Source organism: Megalops cyprinoides, chromosome 8 (genome assembly GCF_013368585.1).
Source record: "Megalops cyprinoides isolate fMegCyp1 chromosome 8, fMegCyp1.pri, whole genome shotgun sequence".
NCBI lineage: Eukaryota > Metazoa > Chordata > Actinopteri > Elopiformes > Megalopidae > Megalops > Megalops cyprinoides.
The window spans coordinates 7,990,223-8,014,668 of record NC_050590.1 but is presented as its reverse complement, the minus strand read 5'-3'; the positions used below and the strand labels follow the sequence as shown (position 1 = coordinate 8,014,668).

General features: G+C 43.6%; 3 protein-coding genes across 3 annotated transcripts; all 3 read right to left on the bottom strand.

The window, feature by feature from the left end:
* Window positions 1-313: 313 nt before the first annotated feature.
* On the bottom strand, window positions 314-6,063 carry LOC118781931 (cholesterol side-chain cleavage enzyme, mitochondrial). The gene is made up of 9 exons (XM_036535089.1): window positions 5,774-6,063; window positions 4,911-5,066; window positions 4,462-4,661; window positions 3,810-4,013; window positions 2,957-3,114; window positions 2,504-2,670; window positions 1,400-1,478; window positions 1,002-1,193; window positions 314-436 (listed from the first exon to the last, which is right to left on the bottom strand). The coding sequence occupies exons 1-9, from the start codon at window positions 6,061-6,063 to the stop codon at window positions 314-316; spliced, it is 1,569 nt and encodes a 522-aa protein (XP_036390982.1).
* A 2,228-nt stretch (window positions 6,064-8,291) lies between these two features.
* Window positions 8,292-12,180, bottom strand: stoml1 (stomatin (EPB72)-like 1). The gene is made up of 6 exons (XM_036535620.1): window positions 11,786-12,180; window positions 11,483-11,589; window positions 11,011-11,160; window positions 10,187-10,390; window positions 9,165-9,594; window positions 8,292-8,679 (listed from the first exon to the last, which is right to left on the bottom strand). The coding sequence occupies exons 1-6, from the start codon at window positions 11,943-11,945 to the stop codon at window positions 8,480-8,482; spliced, it is 1,251 nt and encodes a 416-aa protein (XP_036391513.1). The 5' UTR covers window positions 11,946-12,180; the 3' UTR covers window positions 8,292-8,479.
* A 1,365-nt stretch (window positions 12,181-13,545) lies between these two features.
* Window positions 13,546-18,509, bottom strand: LOC118782340 (photoreceptor-specific nuclear receptor-like). Its single transcript, XM_036535657.1, has 8 exons — window positions 18,416-18,509; window positions 17,434-17,584; window positions 16,683-16,786; window positions 15,635-15,916; window positions 14,974-15,155; window positions 14,375-14,615; window positions 13,979-14,084; window positions 13,546-13,678 (listed from the first exon to the last, which is right to left on the bottom strand). The coding sequence occupies exons 1-8, from the start codon at window positions 18,507-18,509 to the stop codon at window positions 13,546-13,548; spliced, it is 1,293 nt and encodes a 430-aa protein (XP_036391550.1).
* Window positions 18,510-24,446: the final 5,937 nt, after the last annotated feature.

Here is a 24,446-nt window from a genome sequence, read left to right as displayed (position 1 = left end):
ATTACATAAATGGATGTGGTTTGCCGTTCACTGAATGGAAGTACAATACCAGAAGAGTATTTCTTTTTAATTATATTTTCTTTGGAGTCAATCACTGTGCAGTAACATGAGAGGTAAGCAAGTGTAGCATAGTGGTTACTGAGCAGGACTTGTAACCGAAAGGTTATATATCCAGCTGTATAAATGGACATCATTGTTAAAACCTGCAATTGATGTAAGTTGCTCTGCATAAGAACGTCTGCTAAATGGCAATAACGAAATAAAAAAGCAATCTAAACTCTACACCTCCGAAGGCTTCCCCTGTGGCGTTCTGTCACTTCATGTCCGAAAGTGGTTTTATGGTCAGCATGATGGGCTTCTCAGGCAGAAGGATGAGCTCAAAGGTGCTCCTCACGTCCACCTGTCTCTGCCTCTCGAACCTGAAGTTCTCCAGCATCTGCATTGGACAAATGAAAGAACAGAAAGATATTATAAACATAAAGCCATGTGAACGTGTGAGTCAGGCATTTTACAGAGGGAGGGAACTGTATACAGAGGGAGCTCTCACCTGAGCACCTGAAACACTTCCTTCCCCCCTAAAGGAACTTCTCATGATTAAAACTATCTCCTACTAAACTATAAAATAAAATGAATTAAAAAAAAAAGAAAAATCTAATGGTTTGACACACTCGTTAGCTTTACCTGCTAGTTTGTACCTTGCCTGGCCAACCTTTGGAACTTTGTCATGCAGTGCTTCTAATATTGTTGACTCGGTATGGTTTTTCACTTGTGTTATATTGTACTTCACTTGTACTGTAAGTCGCTTTGGATAAAAGCGCCTGCCAAATGAATAAATGTAAATGTACATATGTCCTGTCCTCTGGGAGCATTTGAGGAGGTGACAGTTTTTAACTGTCGCATTAAATGTGGGCTAGAGTGATTTCCACCAGTACCAGAGGAGTGCAGCTGAGTAAGGTGAGCACAGGAGGAGGGTGAGGCCTGCAGGTGGGGCTTGAACTCACATGTATCAGGAACAGCTGCATCTCCGTCTCGGCGATCCTGCGGCCGAGGCACTGCCGAGGGCCAAACCCGAACCCCAGGCTCCGGAAGTGGCGGGTGTCCATCTGCTGCCAGCGCATGGGCTCGTACTGCTCCGGCCGGGGGAAGGTGCGGTAGTCCCGGCCCATGGCGTACAGGCCCAACTGGACCAAGGTCTGCCCAGATTGACACAGAGTCAGACTAAGGGGTGGAGCACTCAAGCCAGCAAGATGAACACCGGTAGGCATAGCTCAGCATCAGCCTCACAAATAACATAATTCCATCAAAGCTTTATGACTTTTTTATGGAATTAAACATAAACTCTGACAACTTTATTTATTTATTTATTTATTTATTTATTTAGTTTATAAAAAGCTCTTACCCCGGCTGGAATGTGGTAGTTTTGGATCACTATTTCTTCAGTTATGTACCTTTGCAGACTAACAGCAACAGGATGTAGCCTGCAGGGGGAAGTTTCAAGGCTTGTAGAGGTTTCAAGCGGGAATTTTCATACTTGCAACTCTGACATTATAGCAGAGAGACACATATACTCACTTCATTAAGAGCATGAAATTAACGAGGGAATGACAAGTAAACCCCTCACAGCATGGTAAGGGGAACAGACATGCTGTATCACTGCTGCTGTATTTACGTATATGCTGCACACTGCTGTCCGTTCTGTACTGTTTTGTTTCTATTGTCTGTCGTAATTGTATATTTGTATATAGATATTCACATACTGTTCGTTTTTTTTTAATCCAGTTAGTTTTTAGCTTAAATTAAACCTTTTGCACTAGTGTATTCAAATGTATTTATAACTTAAAAACTACCTTGTGCTCAGTGCCTTCTATGTCGTGCCGTCACTAGTCTTTAATGTGACATGTTAGCAGAGCCTACCTCAAGTATTTCAATGCTCAGTTACCCTATGTGATCTGTGCAAATGACAATAAAAGACTTGTACTTTGACTTATTTTTACTCTTATCTAGATTTATTCAGTATCAACATATTTTCAAATTGTTTTAAGTTTCCACAAATGACTGCTTAGAGGTCTCCTGCTTTGACATTTGTCATACACAACATTAATCATTGTGACCTCAAAACTTGTAATGTGTACTTCTGCTGTGTAGTGCAATTAGTCCCAGCAGATGGCACTGCTAATAATGTAGTGGATGTAGTGTAATGTAGCGGTAGTGTAGCACAATGGTTAAGGAACTGGACTCGTAACTGAAAGGTTGCTGGTTCGATTTCCTGCTGGGGCACTGCTGCTGTACCCTTAGGCAAGGTACTTAACCCACAAGTAAATATCCAGCTGTTTGAATGGATAACATTGCACAAAAACACACTGTAACACTGTAAGTCGCTCTGGATAAGAACGTCTGCTAAATGGCAATAATGTAATGTACTGTAATGTAACTGCTGATGAATTCCTTGTGTCTCTCAGTGTGATCAGTGACTAATTGTTTGCTGCTCTGTGTCTATTCGCACCTCAGTGTTTCCTTCAGGGCTCCTTTGAGCAAAGGCACCATCTTCAGCATCTGGGCCATGTCTCCCTGTGAAGCTGCCCGTGCCGCGGCGATTTCAGACCTCAGCTCCTCCTGCAGGTCGGGGTATCTGGCCAGCTCATACAGGGTCCATAGCAGGGTGATGGAGGTCTGCAACACAGAACCACAGCAATAACGGAGACCACTTTGACGCATCAGGAGAGAGTGAGTGTTGGTGTGAGTTGCTGTGTCTGTCGGAGGAGAGAGTGAGTGCTGGCTTGAGTTGCTGTGTCTGTTGGATGAGAGACTGAGTGTTGGTGTGAGTTACTCTGTTCAGTGGTGCTGTGAGTGTGTGTTCATGTGAATTTGCCGTATTGATTGGAGGAGGGAGTGTGTGTGTTGGTGTGAATTTGCCGTGATGATTGGAGGAGGGAGTGTGTGTGTTGGTGTGGTTTACCGTGTCCACCCCTCCGGCCATGAGTTCAGTGATGCTGGCCTTGATGTCCTCGATGGAGAGCCTGTCCAGCATCAGCAGGCTGGCCAGCACCCCGGGGTACTTCTTCCCACTACCATGTGTACTCAGCTGTCTGTAGATGTTCTGGATACAGCGGTCAGCTACAGGGTGCCAGGCCCAGAGTAAGGGAGTATTAGTGAGTTTAGATGCCAAAGGATCAGTTACACCGGCAGTCAAGGCTATGGCCAATCCTTTTAAATGTGTCATAAATAGGGCCGCTTTAACCTATTGGGCAACATGGGCTGCAGCCCAGGGCCCCGGCCACTAGGGGGCCCCGGGGAGGCTTAATGCGGCCCTGGTCATAAATACTCAACCACACTCTGAGTTGTCATTTTTTTTTTAATCAAATGACACTAAGCATTGCTATGTGCTTGGGACTTGGAATCTAAGTTTCTGAAGAAAAAAGCAATGACAATTTGAAAATAAACCACAGGGAAAGTGATTAGTTGTATGGGGTGCCAAATGCAACATAAAATACATTTTAACAGGGATTTTTTCCCCCTGAACTGAAGCTTTTTATTACACGTCACATGGGGGGGGGGGGGGGGGGGGGGGCATTTTTCTACATTCACGAGATTCTATTCTAACTTACAACTAAAATTAAATATGGTTCAAAATTTTAAAACGATATATTTCAGACAGAAATAAATATTTACACTAAAAATTTTTTTCACCTCTTCAGCTGTCGCTTAGACCCACCTGAACTGATATCATTGACAACTGCATCGTAACTACATGTAGTTCAACATGTACATAGTATGTGCATTTCAGCAAATCCTGTTGGGACTAGTCCTACCCTGGTTGAAGATGCCATCCCAGGCCTCCACATGCTCCTTCCACACCCTGGATCCCAGGCGGCGTAGCAGGCCAGAAGGGATGTACAGCATGGGCGAGGTGGTCCTGAACATCTTAGAGATGCAGTCGATGAAGTGCTGGGCCTCGGGGTCAATATAATCCAGCAGTAGCCCCAGGCGTTCCCCGTATAGCACCGAGCCCACCGCTGGGAAGCACAAGGTACAGCTTACGCGTCATGATAATTTGTTCGTAATAGCTGTGAGTGCTGTATTGGGTTTTCCGTATCAGAACAGTGCACCACATGCAATTTTCATCCAAGTCCATGTGTTGGTCTGTTAGGCTATTGTTGGATTTTTAACCTTGTAAGTTAGGAGCCACCGAGTGACATCATACTAACCAAGGTGACTTACTGCATGAATGGGAAAAACTGTATGTTAGGACAGTGGAGCCAGAGACATCACTGATATATATTTTTTTAAATACTGCAAAAATCATCCATCGGTTTGAAAGGTATGTTAGACACCAGGAAAGTGTGGGATGCTGGAGGAGATAGCAACACTGGGAAATGGAGGTGAGACACTAAAGAAGAGGGATGAATAACAGGCTTTAGTGAGAATTCTTGTAGACCAAGTAACATTGGAGTCAAGCCTTACATTCCAGTGCATATTTGAAGAGCTCATGGGAGAGGTCAGTGGTCCACTGGTTCTTTCCACTCATTTCAATCTTTTTCTGGACTCGTGCCACAAAGTCCTGGCTCACCTCATCCAACAGGGGAATAAAGTTCTCCTGTACCTTTGGGGAAATCACTTCCTTATTCAGTATTACCCGATTGGATTTCCAGTCCTCTCCATCCCTGTGAAGCACACCGTGGTTTATTGGTTCCTCCAACTTCATGGTCGAGTGAAATATAAGTTCAGACGGTCAGAATATTTTTAGTCAAATTTGTCGGGCAATTTAAAAGCTACAAGTCTACACTGTTTCTTCCCAATAAAGAACAGGACCTTGATGATGGGATATTCAAATAAACAACACTAAAACATCAGAACTGAGCTATTTTTAAAAGAAAAATCAGAAGAAGCAATCAATTAAGTAAGGCAATTACTTGAGTAGGACACCACGTTTGCGGTTCCTGTATTCTCTGTAGGACATCCAGGGCTCCACCATCAGTCTTTTGGGGTAATGCCCCTCTGCTTTGAACAGTATGGCTGCGTCTTCTGGTTTGATGATGTTCACACTTTCATAGTACCCGATTTTCTCTCTGCATGTGTGGGACAAGATTACATTAGGTCAGTACTCTGTTGCTGAGGACTTTTGCAACCAATTTATTCATTTGCAAAGTCCAGGTCCTAAGCCAGGGAAACTTACACTAACCTGATATTCTACTATAGCAATAGAGGATAAGTATCCTGCTGAAAAGTACAACTGTAGTTTCAAACTTGTAGATCAAACCCTTAAACTGAAAAAATGTCTCTATAAAGAGAGACAATATAAGACAAAACTATCAGCATTGTTCAGATAACAGAGATATTTTCATTGTTTTTTTTTTTTTCGTTCATTTGAGGAAATGCTTAATTTTACCTCCTCCCAGATGTGTGTTCTGATATGAGTGACATTATCTGGAGATTGTTTTGACAGTTTAGATACTCCATTCTGTATCTACTTTATTACAGGAGGGGTTATGATGCAATTAAACATTAAGGGTCATGGTACAGCTAAAAATGTTCATGGTGAAAGCCCTGGGAAGCCTATTTAAAATGACTGTTTACAGGATCTTAGGATAAACAAAAGCAATGCAAACCCAGTCACACAAGTTCAGAACCAAAGGTAACACGTTTATATGGCACTCTAGATTTACTCAATCATTGCCTTAAATATGGTCCCTGAGGAAAAGATGAATCATAAATAGGGGAAACAAAATGTGGACACAACAAAATATGAGTATTTGCTGGTTGAAAATGGCCTTACCGATAAATGGGTCCAAAGGTGTTGAAGTTGTGGAGCATGATACGATGAATGTTTTTAAACCCATCCAGTTTCCAGAAGGTGTAGAGGTTGGCCAACCCATTCTTCCAGAGCCCAGGGATCTCGGTGAAGGGCTTGATGGTCCTGCTGCCCTCTGGGAAAGTGCTCTGTCTTAGCAAGGGCAGCCTGGCGCTGTGCTGGTGTCGGGCTGGTACAGCCGTGCCACCGCACACAGCCCAGAGAGATTGGCACGGGGCCATGGATCGCGAGCAGGCATGCCACTGCCCAATCATAGTACTCCTTTCTCAGGGACTGTCCTCCACTGAGTGTCCTTCAGTCCTTATATTCAGCACCCCCTCACAGGTTTCAAGGCTGTCCACAGCCAGGCCCACTCATAGCATTATGGGAAATCGTTATCTTAGAGATCAGTTTAAAAAAAGAAAAGCTGAAAAACAAATAACATCTGAAAGAGATGGCTGGGTAGAGTTCAGACTACACTTGAGTTCTATGATTAGAGGAGACCTTACAGGTAACCCTCACGACTCAGTTTGTGTGTTGAGTGGTGTTTGTGCTCCCTCTACAGTTGCAAAAGTGTATTTCAACAGCCTGAACAGGCATTGTCATGACTTTATGAGTGGGGCAAAATGACGCAATTAAAGTCATCTTGGGTTGCTGTATCATCAATAAACTCCAGGATTACTATGTCATATGTTATAATTTACACTATAATTTGGTAACATTTGTCATGGAATGTGAATGTGTTTTGGAAGGTCACAGATAAGAAGAGAAAGAAGTTAAGTAAGCATGCCTCAGCAACCATTGAAAGCTTCTTTATTACATGTTCATTCCATCTCTTTTCATCCTGATACTAAATAAAATGTATAAAATATTTAAAATTATAAATTATAAATCATTTAAATAGTAAAATGTAAACTGTGTGTGTGATATGTACATAATAAATATATTTATATACCCAGTGTATGCCTACACTGTGAGCTATACTACTTTTGCTTTGCAATAAAACATTGTTTTCCCAGAATCACTTTTTTGTCTTGCAAGTTGGAATTCTTACAATTGTATACAGATATGCTGAGAAACAAAACTACATCCTCAGTGTATGCTTTATCCTTTGTCTTCAAAAATACAATTAAATTAATGTATTTAACCTTGAGGTTTGCTCCTTGGACACAGGGTTCATACAAACATGATAAAATTAAATTCAAGGACTTTCAAGTCCTTTTTCAAGCATTATTTCCACAATTTCATTGATGTAAGTCATTAAAATGTGTGTTTATTCTCTAAAAGCATCACAGTATATGTATATAAACATAGGTCTAATACCATACCGTTTTCTTGGTATTCCTTTTTCTGCTGCACAGTATCAAATATTCTAATTCTCAGCCTTCAACTAGCACAAAAATGCAATTCAAACTTGAAATAGGTGTACAATCTTCTTTATTCACAACACTCAATCAAGTATGATTCAAATCCCCCACAGAACGATGTTCTTTCTTTGTCTATAAAAATAGTTGAAAATTGCTGAAAAATTGCAATTCTTTGTAAAATGACAATTTCACAGACTAGATCATTTTACTTTAAAGGGCCTATTCAAGCATTTAATGAAAAGGGTATTTTTTAAGTATTCGATTTCTGGGCATCAATTTCAAGCACTTCAAACACTCTAAACAGCTTTTGCGAACCCCGTGAACAGCGGTCTAACCATATGTAAGGAGCTTCTGTAAATCCAACAGCATCTCTGCTCCAAAAATACTGTAGAAAAATTGAAGTTTAGAATGTCTTTGTACAAACTTATCCATTTCGTCTCCACCTGAATCAGAATGATAAAAGACTTGTCCTTCTATTTTTCTCTGAGGGGTTCAAATGCTCATAAAAGTACAATCCCCATCTCCCCAATATAGGCCCATCTTACTTTCCGAGGTGTGACCACTGCTGATCAGGTTACAACTCTGAGTGAGCATCTACGGTGAGCTGCTCAGAGATGGCCTCAGATAAACACTAATGATGTCACAACGTCAGGAATTTCATTCATCGAATGACTGGGAAAAAGATAAAAATGACCACCAAATCCGATTCTCTAGCTTTATTTGAACAAAATTAAAACAATGCAGTCCTTTACTAAGAGTGCTAACAATAACAAACCGTTTTAATCTGTAAGCTATAAACTCAACCATTTTGAGAACAGAGTCAATATTCTTAAAATATATTTTTGAAATACTTTTTAAATATATTTTGAAAAATATTTTAAATTTGTGTCTCAACATGAGGCAGGCTAAATTTGAGAAAACCAAAGAACGTGGTTTATGCTGAAATAGACACAGCTGCTTGTCTTCACCACAAGCACACCATAAGAATAAATTATTACACACAAAATGGAACAAAATCATTCATAAACATAAAATGAAATAACTGTCAACCTGAAATAATATAACATATTATGTGGTTTCAGAAGCTTTCTCAAGAAGCTGTTGTGTAAATAACATGTTCCTTGCTGTCTGTGGGCATGAAAACACAGGAAATGAGTGATCTCTTCTGTGGGATTGGTCCTGAGGGCCTGCCAAAACTGCCCTTCACAACGCAAAGCCACACAGAAATCCCATAGTCGAGGAAGACAAGATTGCTGCAGGCGTTCCGGTTTGTCACGGTCTGTTCCGGTCTGTTCCGGTTCACGCCAGTTTGTGGGTCAAGGCCTCACTGCTGCCTCATGAGCTTGATCAGCTCCTCCAGCTTCATGGCTGTCCGCAGGTCACCTTGGACCTTCAGTCTTCCACTGGTGTAGGCTGCGTAGGGGCGCAGTTTTCCCTCGAATAAAGCCAGCAGGTCCTCTTCACTCATCTGCAGGGCGACGTCTGGCACTCCTGCCAGCGTCCCCACTCCCACCGCCCCTCTACCTGCACCACAAGGCCAGAGATAAGCGTGCCTGTTACTGCTAGGAAGAGCCCTGCTTTTACTCAGAAACTCAGTCAGGCTCACATCAGATATTTCACAGTCATTCAACTTATGGGTAAAATTGGGTGTCAAATAGAATAATGCACTTTAATATAATTAGTGATGTTTTGTTATATATGATGCACATATGCCCATGGTTACAGTGATTTTTTTTTATTACATATGATATATATATGTCCACGGTAGCTGTCACAAAATAACTCAGGCTTCTGTGTATACTATTTATTGAAATAATGGGATCAGGAAATGTAGCGAAAATCAACAGTCACAATTTTGGAGGTAAATTTGACAATTACTTGGAATACAGAGCGTTATCTTCAGATTTGTTCATACGAGTAATTGTGGAATAATAAAATCTGAAAATGAAGCACTGGGGAGTGCTTTCAGACCTGTTCATGTATTCATCCTGTCTGGGACTCAAACTCACCTTTGCTCAGATCCACATAGTAGCTCTTGATCTGGCCATCGTGGAGGCTGATGTGGAACTGGAAGCAGGCCCCCACCTGGCTCACCAGTTGCTCAGAGAGGAAGAGCTCCACAGCACGCAGCAGCTCCTCCACGTTCATCTTCCTCTCCGCCGTGGGGGCCCGGGGGCCCTGCTCATCCACGAAGCTCACCGTATCCCCCGAGGACACGTGCGTGTGGCCCGCAGGGGGCTGGGAGGGTCCGCTGTTTGCGAGGAAGTGCATGGCCAGCTGCTGAATGGGGCCAGTTATCCCCTCCAGCCCAGGCACCGAGGGCGGCAGGATGACGGGGCCAGTGAGGGACTCATCAGGGCCCTTCAACACAGACTCAACAGTCAGCTCCACACGGTCCACCTCCAGCCCCCATGGTCGAGTCATCTCGTTGATGTCTGTCTGCAATGAAGGGAGGGGGACATGATTAAATGATAACAGCTAGAAGGTCACATTTGTTATGTGAAGGGCGCCAGTGTTCATCTGTGAAAACTCGTTTATTATAGCCAAAATTGTTTTCATAACAGAACTGCATGGGGTTTGTATCTTTGGGGTCCATCTGTGGGGGTGACCTGCAAGTCTAATAATGGATTCTTACCCTGGCAGAGTATGAATCACAACAAGCTGGGTGATTGCATGGAAAAAAGGCCTTGTGGCAACAGCATGGTCAGTGCAGAAGACATCACTTGCCACACTGGAAAGTGACTGTAGTTTTTTAAACCCAGCAAAAATCACTCATTGATGAAGAACATGCATGTTATAAGGCAAACATTATTTTGTTCCAGAGAACAGAGGCCAGCTGCATTCCTGTGATATAATAATGGGTATTCATTTCTTTCTTCCTTCATGAAACAAGCCTGAAAACAGTTTTTTAAAAGTAAAATTTCCTTTAAACTCCAGGAGTCATTGAATTTTCTTTTAACTTTCTGTGAAGTGTGTGCATATATGCTTTACGTGTCAGAGTAAAGAGAGTAAAGAAGACCAACAAGCTTACTCCAAGATGTTCGCCCAGTTTGACCTTCTCAGTCTGGATCTCTTTCACAGTCTTTTTGCCCAGGCTGTAGGTCATGGCGTTCTGTGCTGTGAGCCGGGTGGAGGTGTTTAGGTCCTGCACCGCCACCACAGACATCACCGGGCTCCAGATACGGAACTGGATATCAGCCCCCACTGACACCAGCCCACCGTCCTTAGTGGTCACCTGACACAAGGTGAGGGAGGAGGAGAATGGTGAAAGTCCAGCTACAGCGGTGTCCACATATGGGATGGCAGGGTGGCATACAGGTTAAGGAGAAGGACTCACAACCGAAAGATAATTGGTTCAATCCCCCACTGGAGCACTGCTGTTGTACCCTTGGACAAGGTACTTAACCCAAAATTACCTCAATAAATATCCAGCTGTATAAATGGATAACATATTTAAAAAAAAGGATTCTACTGTATATAAGCCACTATGGATGAGAGCCTCTGCTATATGCCAATCATGTCATGTAACACAGTAGGCAGAACCCACAGCATGCCTTTTGCTGCCCTTCCCCTGACAAATCAACAGAGAAAACAACTCCCTTTCTCTGCTCCCAGATCCATGTGCGCCAGTAGTTCAATCACATGGAAATAAAGCAGTCTTGGGCAATCACATTTCAGAATCAGAATCAAGAGAACCAGAATAGACTTTATTGTCATTTTAGTTGTCTTTTACAGTAGTTATGAATGGTAACATCATAGTGGTTAGCAACACTGCTGGTGTAGAGCAGATGAACTAACAGAAGTTATGTTACACAGTTCCAGTGAGAGAACATCACAGGCTGTGTTGTGCCGTACCTTGCAGGGTGGGATGTTGAAAGCCCTTGTCCGCAAGTCCACTCTCTGCCACTGATCAATCAGGGGCAGAATCAGAACTACACCGGGTCCTTTCGGGGGACGGACTCGGCCCAGTCGAAACACAACTATCCTCTGGTAATTGGGCACCATCTGGACAAGAGGACCCATAGCCAACATCAGTTTCTAACACGTGAGCATATTATAACCACTTATTACACGCGGTGAAGGGTTAACAATTACATTTTAGTACTTGACGTGTTACATTTCGAAGCATTCAAAGCATGCTCCTGGGGCACTGATGTCTTATGAATCCATAGTATCGTTCATGTAGCCTTATTAAATGCACTAATGTAGGTTCTGTTACAGTTTCTGGCAAATTAACAAATGTAAAAGTGTGTGCAGTTCAGTATCTGCCTCAGAGCGGCGGTGTTAAGTTCATTCAAGATCCCCAGGGACTCCCAAGTCTACTCACTTTCAGTACGAACCAGCCGGAAACGGGGAATGTTATTAAGGTGCATGTAAACACGAGGAAAGTGACGATCAAGTTGCAAATCCAGGACAACCATCCTTGAGATCTGTCTATGGAAAGAACAGACGCAGTGCTCAGCTACGACACTTCCCAGCTCTGACTTGTAGTAGTTTAAATTTTCAAAAGACACTAATAACGAACGACCGGACTGCGTGCGACTTAAATTGCATGTCGTACATTACTAGTTATCAAGCTAGCTATCTGTTATTCGCAGGGCGCCACAACACACAACTATTTTGCACATACCTGTGAAATCGTTGTCCGTGACTCTGGGGACATAGTCGAACGAATGCCCCTGATGTCTAAACTGTGTCTGTACAAAGCTCTCGGTAGAGGTGAAGAGGCCAGGTGTTGAGTCTCTCTGCGGAAGAGACTGGTATTGATATCCCGATTGTTTCCCGAACATTGTCGTAACTACTGTTCAGGCGATTTGTGCTGGTCAAAATCTTGTTTTGCAGCAAACTAGCTAGTTAAAACTTGCACACTATCCCACAGTCGTGCCATAATAACTTGTAGCGTCGACATGGATAGATATATAGCCTTTTAAAACTGCCCTTTGCGAAATTGTCCTCCGCAGATTTATTTTTTAAATAATAACATAAAAAACTTTAAAAATTCATATGAGCTGAAAACGGTTAACCAATTTGACGGTACGATGGCTACTTCCGTGTTTATTCTGTAATGTCACGGGGTCGAACTGAAAAAGTGGTTCTATAAATTAAGTGCGCCATCTGTTGGGCGGCGGTATGTGTTCCGTTGAATAGCTGCCACTCGGTATACTGGGACATACCGCATGCTTTAGCAGAATTATTTGCTGGAAAGGCAACACAACTAGAAGCATCTAACCGATTTTGTGACCCGTTTATCCAGCTGGACTTATACACTACAGCACATACACTACACATACACTATTTATCAACAGGTAGTCTGATGATCAAATAAAATTGGCTTGACATGTTGAAAAAATCATGTTGCTTTTCGACAAGAGAAAACAAAAAGTCTGAACCTTTAAAGAGAATAATATTTATTGATATTTACACAAGACAGAGTCTGAAACACAGATGGTTTACAAAGGAAATCAAGAATACCTGAATTTTATGCACTCATCAATGTCTTTCCCTGTTTTTTTGCATTATAAAAGACGTGCACTGCTTTAAACATTTGTGGACTTGATCATAACTGTACAAATTTTTCCTTTCTGAGTTTTTTTTCCATTTTATATTATACATAGTTGTATCTGAAGGTCCTGTTAGTACACTATGTAACTCTGCATGTTACCTTTACTGCTATACTGAGATAAAGCAGCACGTTGGGTGGCTTACATGTTGTAGCCACACAAAGGAGCTGAAAAGGCAGATATGTGTTTTGATGTATCAAGTCATTTAAACAACATGCATTATTGTGTTCTCCTGAAATGCATCTGACATTGCAACAAAACAAAGACGCACAAATGTATGATATAAAAATAATACTGAATAGAACAAAATACAACGGTGAAGTACAACTAAATCTGGGGGGAAAAGGGATGTAGAGGATAAAACGGAGGGAACAAAACAATAAACACGCTTATGAAAACATTATTTTCTAGAGGAATGAGAGCTGCTTCTATGCGCATGTCTTGTCCAGTTTAAGAACAGTAAAGCATTTAAGTTGCCTGTTTCAGAGGGGAATGCAAGAGCCGTCACTGCGCAAGGATTTAATTAAGAACTCCACAGAGCATTTGTCTAACGAGGGGTTTGTTTTTCCCTCAGATGCAACAGTGTGCAGGGTCCACTTTTCAAATAGGCTGCTTTAGTGTTAACTTCGGATTTGTTCATTTCGGCACAGTTTGTGTGCCAAGTGGAGCACTTGTACTTTAGGAGAGCCTTTTTACAAATATGCAGCATGTGGAATCTCTGACACAAAGCAAAAGCATCTCTTTTTCTCTCTGCTTCTCTAAGTCTCTCAGGCCCCTGGGCGGACGGTGGCTCACTTGGGCCACTCTACGCCAGGGTTTGGGGGCCGGGCTAGTTCTTGAACATGTCACACAGCAGCTTCTCCATGGGTGTGTTCCCAATGGTCCGGTGGAAGAAGAGAAGCTCGATCCGCTCTGAGCCCACAAACCGAAGAGAGGGCAGCAACAGCAGGAGCTTACCGTACCTAACCGGAGAACATTCAATTAGACACACAATGTCACCACATGTAGGAGGATGGAGAGATAGAACCAGAGTGGCCGCTCGAAATATAAACAGTCTCGCTACACTGACCTTGTGCTCAGCTTCAACACTATCTGCATTGTATGACCTGTACACATCTTGTGCCTGTTGTTTGCCTACTGTATGCACTTTTTGTACGTCGCTTTAGATAAAAGCGTCTGCTAAATTAATAAAGGTGTAAATATTGATTGTTTGCTCTGAAAGCTGCAGTATGGTGAGGGTGAGGCAGGTAGAGGGCACTCACCTGGCAGGCTGGCTGGAGTAGTGAGCTCGGATGTGCTGGCCCAGCATCACCTGAGACTGGTCCTGCAGGTTCTCCACCTGCTCTGGGTCTTTCAGACCTCGGGTCTCTGCTCCATCAAGAGAGAAATGAAAATGAGAAAGGGACAGCTCAGTCACACTTTCCCGTTTACAGAAAACTGGTTGTCACATCACAGACAGTCATCCCATGAGAACAGTCCTGTGCCCGCTGGGGCCGTACCCTTGGGCAAGTTACGTTTAAACCGGAATTGCCTCAGTAAATATCCAGCTGTCACTTTGGATAACATGTAAAAATTGTAACCTATGTAAGTCGCTCTAGATAAGAGCATCTGCCAAATGCCAATGATGTAATGTAATGTGATTTGATTGGAAGGCCCACCTGGTTTGAAGAGGACAATGGCCTTGAGACAGGCGAACTCAGTGGGGTCCACGGTGAGGGCCTTGAATCGGCTGAAGATCTCCTGCAGCACCCGCAGGTCCACACTGGAGAAGCTGGTCTTTCCTTGCAGGGTTGGGGAGAGGTCAGGCAGGGAGAGCAGGGGACAGCTGTCCAGGGGGAGAGACCACTGAATGGCGCAGAGCAGGAAAAGCTCGCTCCAGGCCTCTTCCAACAGGATCACCTGGGGGAAAGCAGAGAGGGATCTCCATGAGGACTGTCCCACCACACTCAAACCACACTCTCCCAGCACTGTCCCACCACACTCCCCACCAGGATCTCTCACCACACATGGTATCCTATGGTTCAAAAGCATGTGCCTTTTACATCCTCGCCATTTCTAAAACACATACTTAAGGAATGTTACATGACATGAATGGAATTGCAATAATAGTCCTTGCTGAGGGTGTCCAACATTGGTTGTGTTGTAAAGTGCTACAGTGAGCCATACAAACGCTTGTAGGTAGATAGTCTCACACACCCAGAGTTCTATGCAGTGACTCTTTCAGATCAGCTTAGAGAGATCAGATCTTGTGTCTTACCTGGTCTCTGAAGGGGAGGTTGGAGAAGACAGGCAGGTTCTTGGCCCACTTGACGGACATGAAGAGCAGGCGGGCAGAGGTCTCGTACACGTTCTCCGGGCTGCTGGAAGGGTAGAGTGACATGTGGTACTCCGAGGACGGCCTCTCCGGTTCGTTACTTGTCACATCAATATTCTCATCAACTGAAGCGCAGAGGGGAGAGAGAGAGAGAGGGGGAGAGATTTAGATAAAGGGCCAGGATGATACCAAGAGAGATCAAACATGTGATGACGCATTGGTACAGTGAACAGGGCAGCAGTGTAGCATAGTGGTAAGGAGCAGGACTAGTAACTGAAAGGTTGCCGGTTCAATTCTCTGCTAGAGCACTGCTGCTGTACCCTTGGGCAAGGTAGTTAACCCAGAATTGGCTCAGCAAATAACCAGCTGTATAACTGAGTAACATGTAAAAAAATTGTAAGCTATGTAAGTTGCTCTGGATAAGAGTGTCTGCTAAATGACAATAACTCAATGTAAAGTAATGTAATAGCGATGGGAATGAGTATGTGGAGAGGACACATCAATTTACTAATGCTGTAGCTACATCAACTGCATTGCATGGCAATGTTATTGAAACACACACACACACACACACACACACATTCAGTCTGCACCCAGGACTCACCATCCTCAGGCTCCAGCTTGGCGCAGGTCTCTGCCGTCATCAGGCTGGCCATGAAGCGGTGGTTGTTCTGGGGGCTGGAGCAGCGCTGCAGAGGGGCAGAGGAGGTGATGGTGGAGGTGATGTGGGGCCGGGTGATGACCGAGCAGGTGGAGGAGGAGGAAGAGGAGGACGAGGAGGAGGTGGGCTCCCTCGTGGTGGCCAGGTGCTCCTTCTCGGTGTCCATGTCCATGCTGTCCAGGCGCACCTGCGCCGTGCTGCGGGGCTGTCGCTCGTTCTGCACCGCTGTGAGAGAGAGAGAGAGAGAGAGACAGAGGGAGAGAGAGAGAGAGGGGGGGGGGAGAGGGAGAGAGAGAGAGGGAGAGAGAGAGAGAGAGAGGGAGAGTGAGGGAGGGAGAGAGAGAGAGGGAGAGAGAGGGAGGGAGGGAGGGAGAGAGAGAGAGAGGGAGGGAGATAGAGAGAGAGAGGGAGAGGGAGGGAGGGAGAGAGAGAGAGAGGGAGAGAGAGAGAGGGAGAGAGAGAGAGAGGGAGAGGGAGAGAGGGAGAGGGAGGGAGGGAGAGAGAGAGAGAGGGAGAGAGAGAGAGAGAGAGAGAGAGAGAGAGAGAGAGGGAGGGAGGGAGGGAGAGAGAGAGAGACAGAGAGAGAGAGAGGGAGAGGGAGAGAGACAGGGAGAGAGAGGGAGAGGGAGGGAGAGGGACAGAGAGGGGGAGAGAGAGGGAAAGTCAGAAACCTGTCACTGAGCCAGCATCACTGCGCCCCCAGCATTTTGCCCGTTCTCCAACTTTTGTCCCTGTTAGCGTGTTTGTCTCTGTTTTAGCCCCGCGATTCTCTCCTGAGTTACGGACCCAAATCATTCCAGTTTTGTAACTTTTAATCGCATGCTGATTGTTTTATTTACACAAATAAACCCACAGCATTTGGTATATAAAAAGATTTCTAAAATATTCTCTCTCCCCGGGTCTGTCACATTCCTGGCAGTTGGCTCGTGTAGCTGTCTATTTGTTCTTGTCCACTGGACTGCAGCTCCACCGAGGTGTGACACTCACTCACCATCTTTGTTCATGCCAGCCTGAAGGCACTTCTTCAGTCGGCAGGCCTGGCATTGGTTGCGATGGGCCTTGTCCACAGGGCACATGCCCGTACCGGCCTGGCACCTACAAAGGATGAAGGAAATACGGTCAGATGTTGACCAGGGGCAGGCAAGTTTGGAAAGTCTGAGCTCAGAGAAATTCAAAAGAAATGCAAAACAGAGAGGAGGCTTTACATTTCATTACATTATTGTCATTTAGTACATAGTCTTATCCAAAGAAACTTATATAGTTTACAGTTTTTACATGTTATCCATTTACACAGCTGGATATTTACTCTTAACCACTATGCTACATTGCCACCCCATGTAAGAACTGAAACATTTGCGTTGGCCAGGAATCAAACCTGGGTCAATTGCTTGGAAGACAGCTATGCTCACCACTATACCACCAACGCTGTGCAGTACTGTATTTTGCCAGATGCTCTTATCCAGAGCAACTTACACAGGTCACAGTTTTACATATAATCCATTTATACAGCCTGATATTTACTGAGGCAATTCTTGGTTAAGTACCTTTCTCAAGGGTACAGCAGCAGTGCCCCAGCAGGGAACCATCAACCTTTGGCTTACAAGCCTTGTTCCTTACCACTATGCTACGCTGCCAACTTGGTTAGACTAGGATAGGGATAGGGTCAGTGCTACAGCTGAGACGATCACACTGCACCGGGGCAAAGGGAAAGCAGGTGAGTTCAGGCGAGGCCGCGGGCTCACCTGTAGATGAGCCTCCTCCTGACGCTGCGCTTGAAGAAGCCGCTGCAGCCGTTGCAGGCGTAGATGCCGTAGTGTTTCCCGCTGCTGGTGTCGCCGCAAACTTTGCACAGCAGGGCGGGGCTCAGGGCTTTTCCCGGAGGGGGGCTCTTTGCTGGAGAAAACACAGAGCGAGAGACACTGTGCTGTGAGCTTGCCTGATACCCTGGCTACAGCGCGGCCAGTGTGGAACGCTCCAGACATCCGCATTTCACTTCCAGAGTCCATCTCCAGGCAGGTGTAAATAGATATAAAAGCGCTTGTCAATACGGATGAATTATCACTGAGTTGTAAACAAAAAGGGTGCGCGCTTGACAGAAACTCAAAATCGATTGCTGTTGTGTCAAAGAAGACAAATCAAAATCAAATTTTTTCCTATAAACATGGGGATTTCTATATTAGGCTGATACTATGCGGTGTAACACTATCTCATACAGTCATTATAAAATTTATACTCTGTATTGAATAGTTGTTTTTAGTTGTGACATTTTTCAATAAAAGTTTGTGTTAGCATTAAAGTCATTTTTACTGTTCTTTTTTCTAGTCATTTTTACCGTTTTCTCATTTTTATCTATTTTAGAACCATTATATACTGTACATACAAATTTAATACACTAATACAATTAATACAATATTAATACACTACTTTGTAGTTTCATTTTATTATTAGGCCTTCATTTTAAAAACAATTAGTAATTAATTAAGCTGTTACGTTCATATTTCAGAACTTATAAAATTATTTACTTTTAATGCTATTTCAAATTTCGAATCCTATTGAATTAACATGCCAAAACAATCTAAATAATTGGTTCCAATGCTAACAGCTAAGCCAAATTATGAAAATGCTCCCTTCATATTAAAGTCCAGGTTCTCCTGGCTGCTGTGATGAGGGGTCACTCTTGAGGCACTTGTTGCCGGCTCATGGCAGCGGCTGCATTTGGCTTACCTCCTCGGCTGTCGTCCGAACCGCTGCCCACCGAGGACTCGCCAGGGGAGGAGGAGGAGGGCAGTCTCGAGATCTTGGAGAGATGATCCTCCATCATTGGGACGGGAGGAGAGGATCTGGCCTGCAGGGAAGTGGTAGAGACGATGGTGGATGGTTGAGAAAAGCAATTTTTTCGAACCTTCCTTCCTCTCTCTCACAGCTGCGAAGGTGTTTCTCTTCTCAAAGCCTGGAGTTAGATTCCCAACTGTCTGCCTCTGTGAACAGGTTTTTTTCCTTTGCAGGGGAGCTTTGGGAGTCAGGCACCCAAGGGCAAGAGTCTCGCAACTCACAGCAGCTGAGTGCCGTAGAGATCGTTCCCACCAGATTGGAGGAGAGCTCTGAAGTTGAGATGGTCCCTTCTCGTGATCACAGCCACGCGGGACTCTGTCCGTACTCCTGATACAGACCGGCCAGATGACTAGTTGTTGGCAGCCTCCCTGTGGTTCAGTTGCTTCCTCTGTCCCACCCAACCTTTGTGGGAATTAATGGACTCTGTGTGCCCGCGCTGTCTCGTCTTGCTCTGGTGACAGAGGTGCTGTGAGCCCCAGAGTTGTGCCGCTGTAGGGTGAAGCTAGTCGGAGGGGTGACGAGGTCTGCACCTTCCACTTGGCCACGTTGAGCTGCGTCTGAGTGTCCCTCTCTCTCCCGGAGCTTCTAAAGGGAACCGGGGGGATTAGCTCCAAGCGCTGTGTAAGCACATGTCTATTTGTCATCCTCTTAATCTTTACTGTCCATCTAGAGGTGGATCAATCAGTCACACTGCGAAGAATTAAAAAGGTGGCCAATCTTCAACAAGTGCAAAAAAAATGGGGCGGGGGGGGTGTGGGAGTCGGTGGGGGGGGGGGGGGTGGTTAGTTGGGGGGGCAGTAAGAAGAATGGAGCACAGCACAGGGGGCCGGCTCTGAGGTAGTAGTGCTGTAACATTACACCGGTCTCTCTCTCTCTCTCTCTCTGTTTCTCCCTCTCTCTCGTTCTCCCTCTCTTTCTCTCTGTCTCTTGTCTGAAGGCACAGATCAGTCAGCAGCCCCCTGTGTGTGCCTTGTCTGTGTTTTAAAAGACCACAGGAGCCGCTCACCATCACGTTTTGCCGGGCCCTCAATGGTCCCCAGTTGCCCTCTTTTTTTTTTTTTTTTACTTTTCCATGTGCCTCTGAATTTCAGCTTAATTTCCCCCTCTTGTAAATTTGATCTGTGTGATTGCCCTCCATTCATAATGATGTTCTCTGTTTGCCAAGGTGCCCAGCTGCCCATTAACCGCCATTGGCCTCCCTTTCTGACTGCACCCAGATCACTCTGTTCAGAGGCAGAGGGGGCGGGAAGGCGCAAGCGGGAGAATAATAGAATTTTAAATGGATGTACTTTTTGGTGGGGATTAATTTTGTCCATTTCTCATTAGTGAGTGTGTGTGTGTGTGTGTGTGTGTGTGTGTGTGTTGGGGGGTGGTGGTGGTGAGTGTGTGAGGTTATATGCAATATTGAACAGCTAGCTTGTCATGATGGGATGATTTGAGGTCACTATGAGTGAGGACACATTTTCGGCAGACCGTTTGATAGCCCTTAGTGTGAAAAAAGCACTGTCTGACTAATAATACATGCCAAAGATAAGAAGGGATAAGTATGCATCTATACATAATTTGTCAGAGTATTTTTAGATGGTTTGTGTGTTTAGCTTACTCATGTGTCAACCTGTGTATCCAGGTCTCTGGATCATTTTGTTTTGAGGGGAACAGGTAGTCATCCGTCTCCCCCTCGCCACCGATTTCTTACGGTTTCATCATTTGTTAATCCCTTGCGCAGTTCACCAGACTCTGTGGGTGATCTTAATCTAGACAGACTGCTCAGCACAAAATGGCCGAGCTTGCACATTCAGACTCTGAAGCATTTCCCCGGCTTGGCTCAGTACTGTATGACATCAGCCATGACATCTGTGGTTTGTGATTGTCCCATTTTTTTTTGTTTGCTTTGCTATGCCTCTGTATGTGTATTTATCCCTTTTTATCTGTTTTTTTTATTTACTGTCAGCATTTTGTATGCAATAATGGAAAAACCTGTAGAGGCAGAATGCATCCCGCGCTGATTGTGTGGATATTCACAGGAAGCAAGTTTCCAGAGGATTGTTCATGAATCTCTGAATCTCTGAATGTAATAATCAATTATATACTTAATCTGTGTGGTCCTGATACCACTATGAGGTAATCAGCAGCCTTGACCCTCAGTTCTAAAAAAATGTTGTATTCCCTTCTGAACAGAACCTTCTTTTATACTTTTTGTGGGTTATTAGGTCAACAATTCAACAAAAATACCTGTGTAGAAGACTTTTGTATAAATTGTATAAACCTTTTCTTTCAAAATTCTTTCAAAAATATGGGTCAAAATTTTAGGTCAAAATTATAGGTTTTCAAAATCCCAATACAGCTCAATATAGATGGATGAAAATCTATGTAAAATTCACAGCTACAATGGTATAATTTGGTATGCATTTTTAAAAATATCTATCTCAATAAACATTCATCATAGAGATAACATGCTGTGCAGAGTTGCCTTTGCTCTACATACAGTAGGCTATTAGGAAAATCCAGCCAGTCAAGACAATTGATTTTACACTGAATGACATCATAGATTTCCATCTTTCTAGTTGTAGATGTAATAGAGTAAAAATAATATGCTATATGTTTTTTTTTTTCTTAAAATAATACACCCATTTAGATTTGGTTCCCACTTTATATTACATTACATTATTGTCATTTAGCAGATGCTTTAATCCAGAGAAACTTGTATAATTTACAGTTTTTACATGTTACCCATTTGTACAGCTGGGAATTCATTGAGGCAATTCTGGATTAACTAAATTGCCCAAGGGTACAACAGCAGTGCCCTAGCAGGGAATTGAACCAGCAACCTTTTGGCTGTGAGCCTTGCTCGTTACCACTATGTTACACTCCCACCCCCAGTGCAGTGGCACTGATTCAAATTATTATAAATAATAATATAAATTTGTGTCATAAATTAAAATTAATAACCACAGATACATAAATGAGTATAAATATTAACAATCATACTAATACTTGCTAATCTCTTTTGAAAGTTTACTATCTGATGAAAGGAGATGGGATAATAGATGCAAACAATCCTTTAGAATTATGTGTCTGCTGTGCGGTTTCCAACCAAGTGAAAGGTAATTACATTCAACTGATTTCAGTGGCAGCTATTTATCAACAAATAGGGGAGGCAGAGAGCTCAGCTTTATTGGTAAGTATTCTGTATTTGGTCTTGATTGTTTTGCACCATGGGCACACATGCCAGTGAAAATAAGGATCAAGACTCCTATACTCCTAGTGGGTGTTTCATTAATACTTGACTCTGTCTGCCAGGTTTGCCGGTGCAAGGGCGATTTTTAATTTCAGATCTCAGCCTTCATCGTCTATACACCATAGTTAGCTCAGCTGAAGATCCAGGTTCCTAGCCAAGGGAACCAATTACACTCACAAACTGAATCAAGAGGGTGATGTCACTTTCTGCAGCACCTTCTGAGTCACATGCTCCCCTAAAGTCTGTTACACACTTAACATGGTAGCTTTGCCATGCACATCGAAGGAAATTAATTATTACAAAATTATGAATTACTCCCAGCAAAAATAAGTGGTTTAAAGTAAAAAAAAAACAGTCAATCTAACATAATGTTGAAATGGAATGATTTAATGTTAAGGCAATGCCACCACTTTTGACAAATTAATCACATTCTTATGGGTGATAGCACCAAACTCAGTATGTTACTGACCTCTTGTAAGACTTCTCAATAACTACTCTTGGCATAGTGATGCACTTATTTGGAAGTCGATCTGGGTAAGAGCATGTGCTAAATGATGTAATGTAATGTAATATACTGATGAGCTTATTTTAAGTATGTTCTCTGCTACTTGGTGCTCACCAAATGCAAATTCAGTCATTGCACAGGTACAGTAATTTAAATAAGCAAAAACATTCTTGAATTATTTTATAAAATACTATTATAACATTATAATAAAAGTCAAATATATAAATACCTTGGCAAAGTGGCAAAAAGGCAGGAATTTTGCTCAAAAGTTTTGTTTTTTTTCCTGCTTGCTTTTTTCATGCTTAGCTCATTTTGTATTTCACTTTCAAATTAAGTAGTCAAATGTCATATCTGTTTCATATCTTTCGTAACTCTTGTGAGTTTTTTTACCTCACAAAAACTGCTGGATTATACCCCTGGTGGATTACATAGCTGGTCAAAACTGTAAAACTTGCTTTGTTGGTTGGACAACATATTTAATATAACGTGAAAAAAACAGATATGAGCTTGTAAGTTGTCTTGTATAAGGGATAATAATATCTCCCTTGCAGATTTTATATGGAGAGTTTGTCTTTCCCCTGCTTGTATAGTAGCAGGGCAAAGAGTTTTTGTCCTGTAGCCTCAGGTGCCATTCACCTCCCGTTTTCTTCATGTCAGTCAACAGGACATATGCAAGGCACCAGATACATGCTGTAAAAATGTCAACCATTACAAACCGGCTTAGCAGCTTAGACTGCAACAAAACTTATTCTTCTTAGTTAACAAGGCCTGTGAGTGGTCGGGGGGGCGGGGGGCACGGGGGGTAGGGGGTAGAAAAACAATTAGCCGTAAGATTGAAAGAGCAGTGCAGACTCTGTCCTTGTGGCCATTCTTGTGCCATATGGTGGCTGCTCTCTGCATCTCTGTCTGCCTAATTAGTGACCCCTGTGTGATTTACTGGTAATTAGTGTGCTGAAGTCAGTGATTTGCTTTTTTCTTTGATTTGTGGATTTGTCTTAAGGATTTTACACGGTGCCGGGTCACGGAGAAAAGCCAGACAGTAACACATGCCCGCCCTGTCCTCTGTGTGGCCCTCTGATGATGTAAGAGCCTCAGGCTGGGCCCGCGGTCACCCGCCCAACCCCCGGCAGATGGTGAAGCCACCAGGAAGAGGGGGCCAGTCCTAACAGTGGAACCAGTGATTTCCCAGTCTGGGGAGTCAACGCAGATGATGGGGTACAATGTAAGAAGCTTCTCCTTGGCACCACTTACTGGAATTATACATCACCCCCCCCCCCCCCACCACCACCACCCCCCACCCCTGACTTTCCTTAGATAGATTGACTTCTGTGGTTGGATCTTGGATGAGCTGAGGCTGGCTGCTCTCCATTGGGTCTTAACTGTTTCTTGGTGTTTTTATCTGGAGCCTCCATGGCTCATTCAATCAATAAGTCAAGGGTCTGCTCATTCAATCAATCAATCAATCACTCAATTAATCATGTTTTAGGCAAAATAACACTCTGAGCTCTAAGGTGAGACTCTCTGTGTTCCTCTACTGAGATGCTATGCTGAGTGACACCCTAATGAAGAGTGACAAGATTTGTTTTGTGTGAAGTCATTACGCAAACTATTGTCTCTATCTCCCTGAGTCAGAGAACCAAGGTTCCTTTGCTAATTGTTATGCTCCACTGTGTTACCCACACCTAATCTAGCAGGAACAGTATGTTTCTTGGTGCAACCATGCATCAGTAGCATGGCTATCAATTATTAGGCTTGCTTCATTTTTATGTTACTTTCATTTTAAATGTAGTTATCTGCCTAGCAACCTAGCTTATCTAGCAGGGCATGCGAGTATTATAAGTTACATCCAGATTCTGAATACAAAACAGACAAACTGCTCATTGCTATCCAGACATATCCTAAGTTAAATCAGATGCTTAACTACAGACAATGGAATGTGAGTAAAGTCACAGTAAGACGTGCAGTGTCTGGGAACAGTACCTTCTCTGTTGGACTTAAACTGGTGTGTAAAAAGATTAGGCATCCTGATAAGGAAGGGACTAGCCCTGAGTTGCCCGAAGGATCTGCTGGTAGTTTGCTATGTTTCAGCTTATTAGCCCAGCAGTTAGGAGCGCAGACATGACCTGAGCTGAGCACTGAACCCAGAGCATGGACTGAGTAGAGGAATGAGCGTGTGAAAT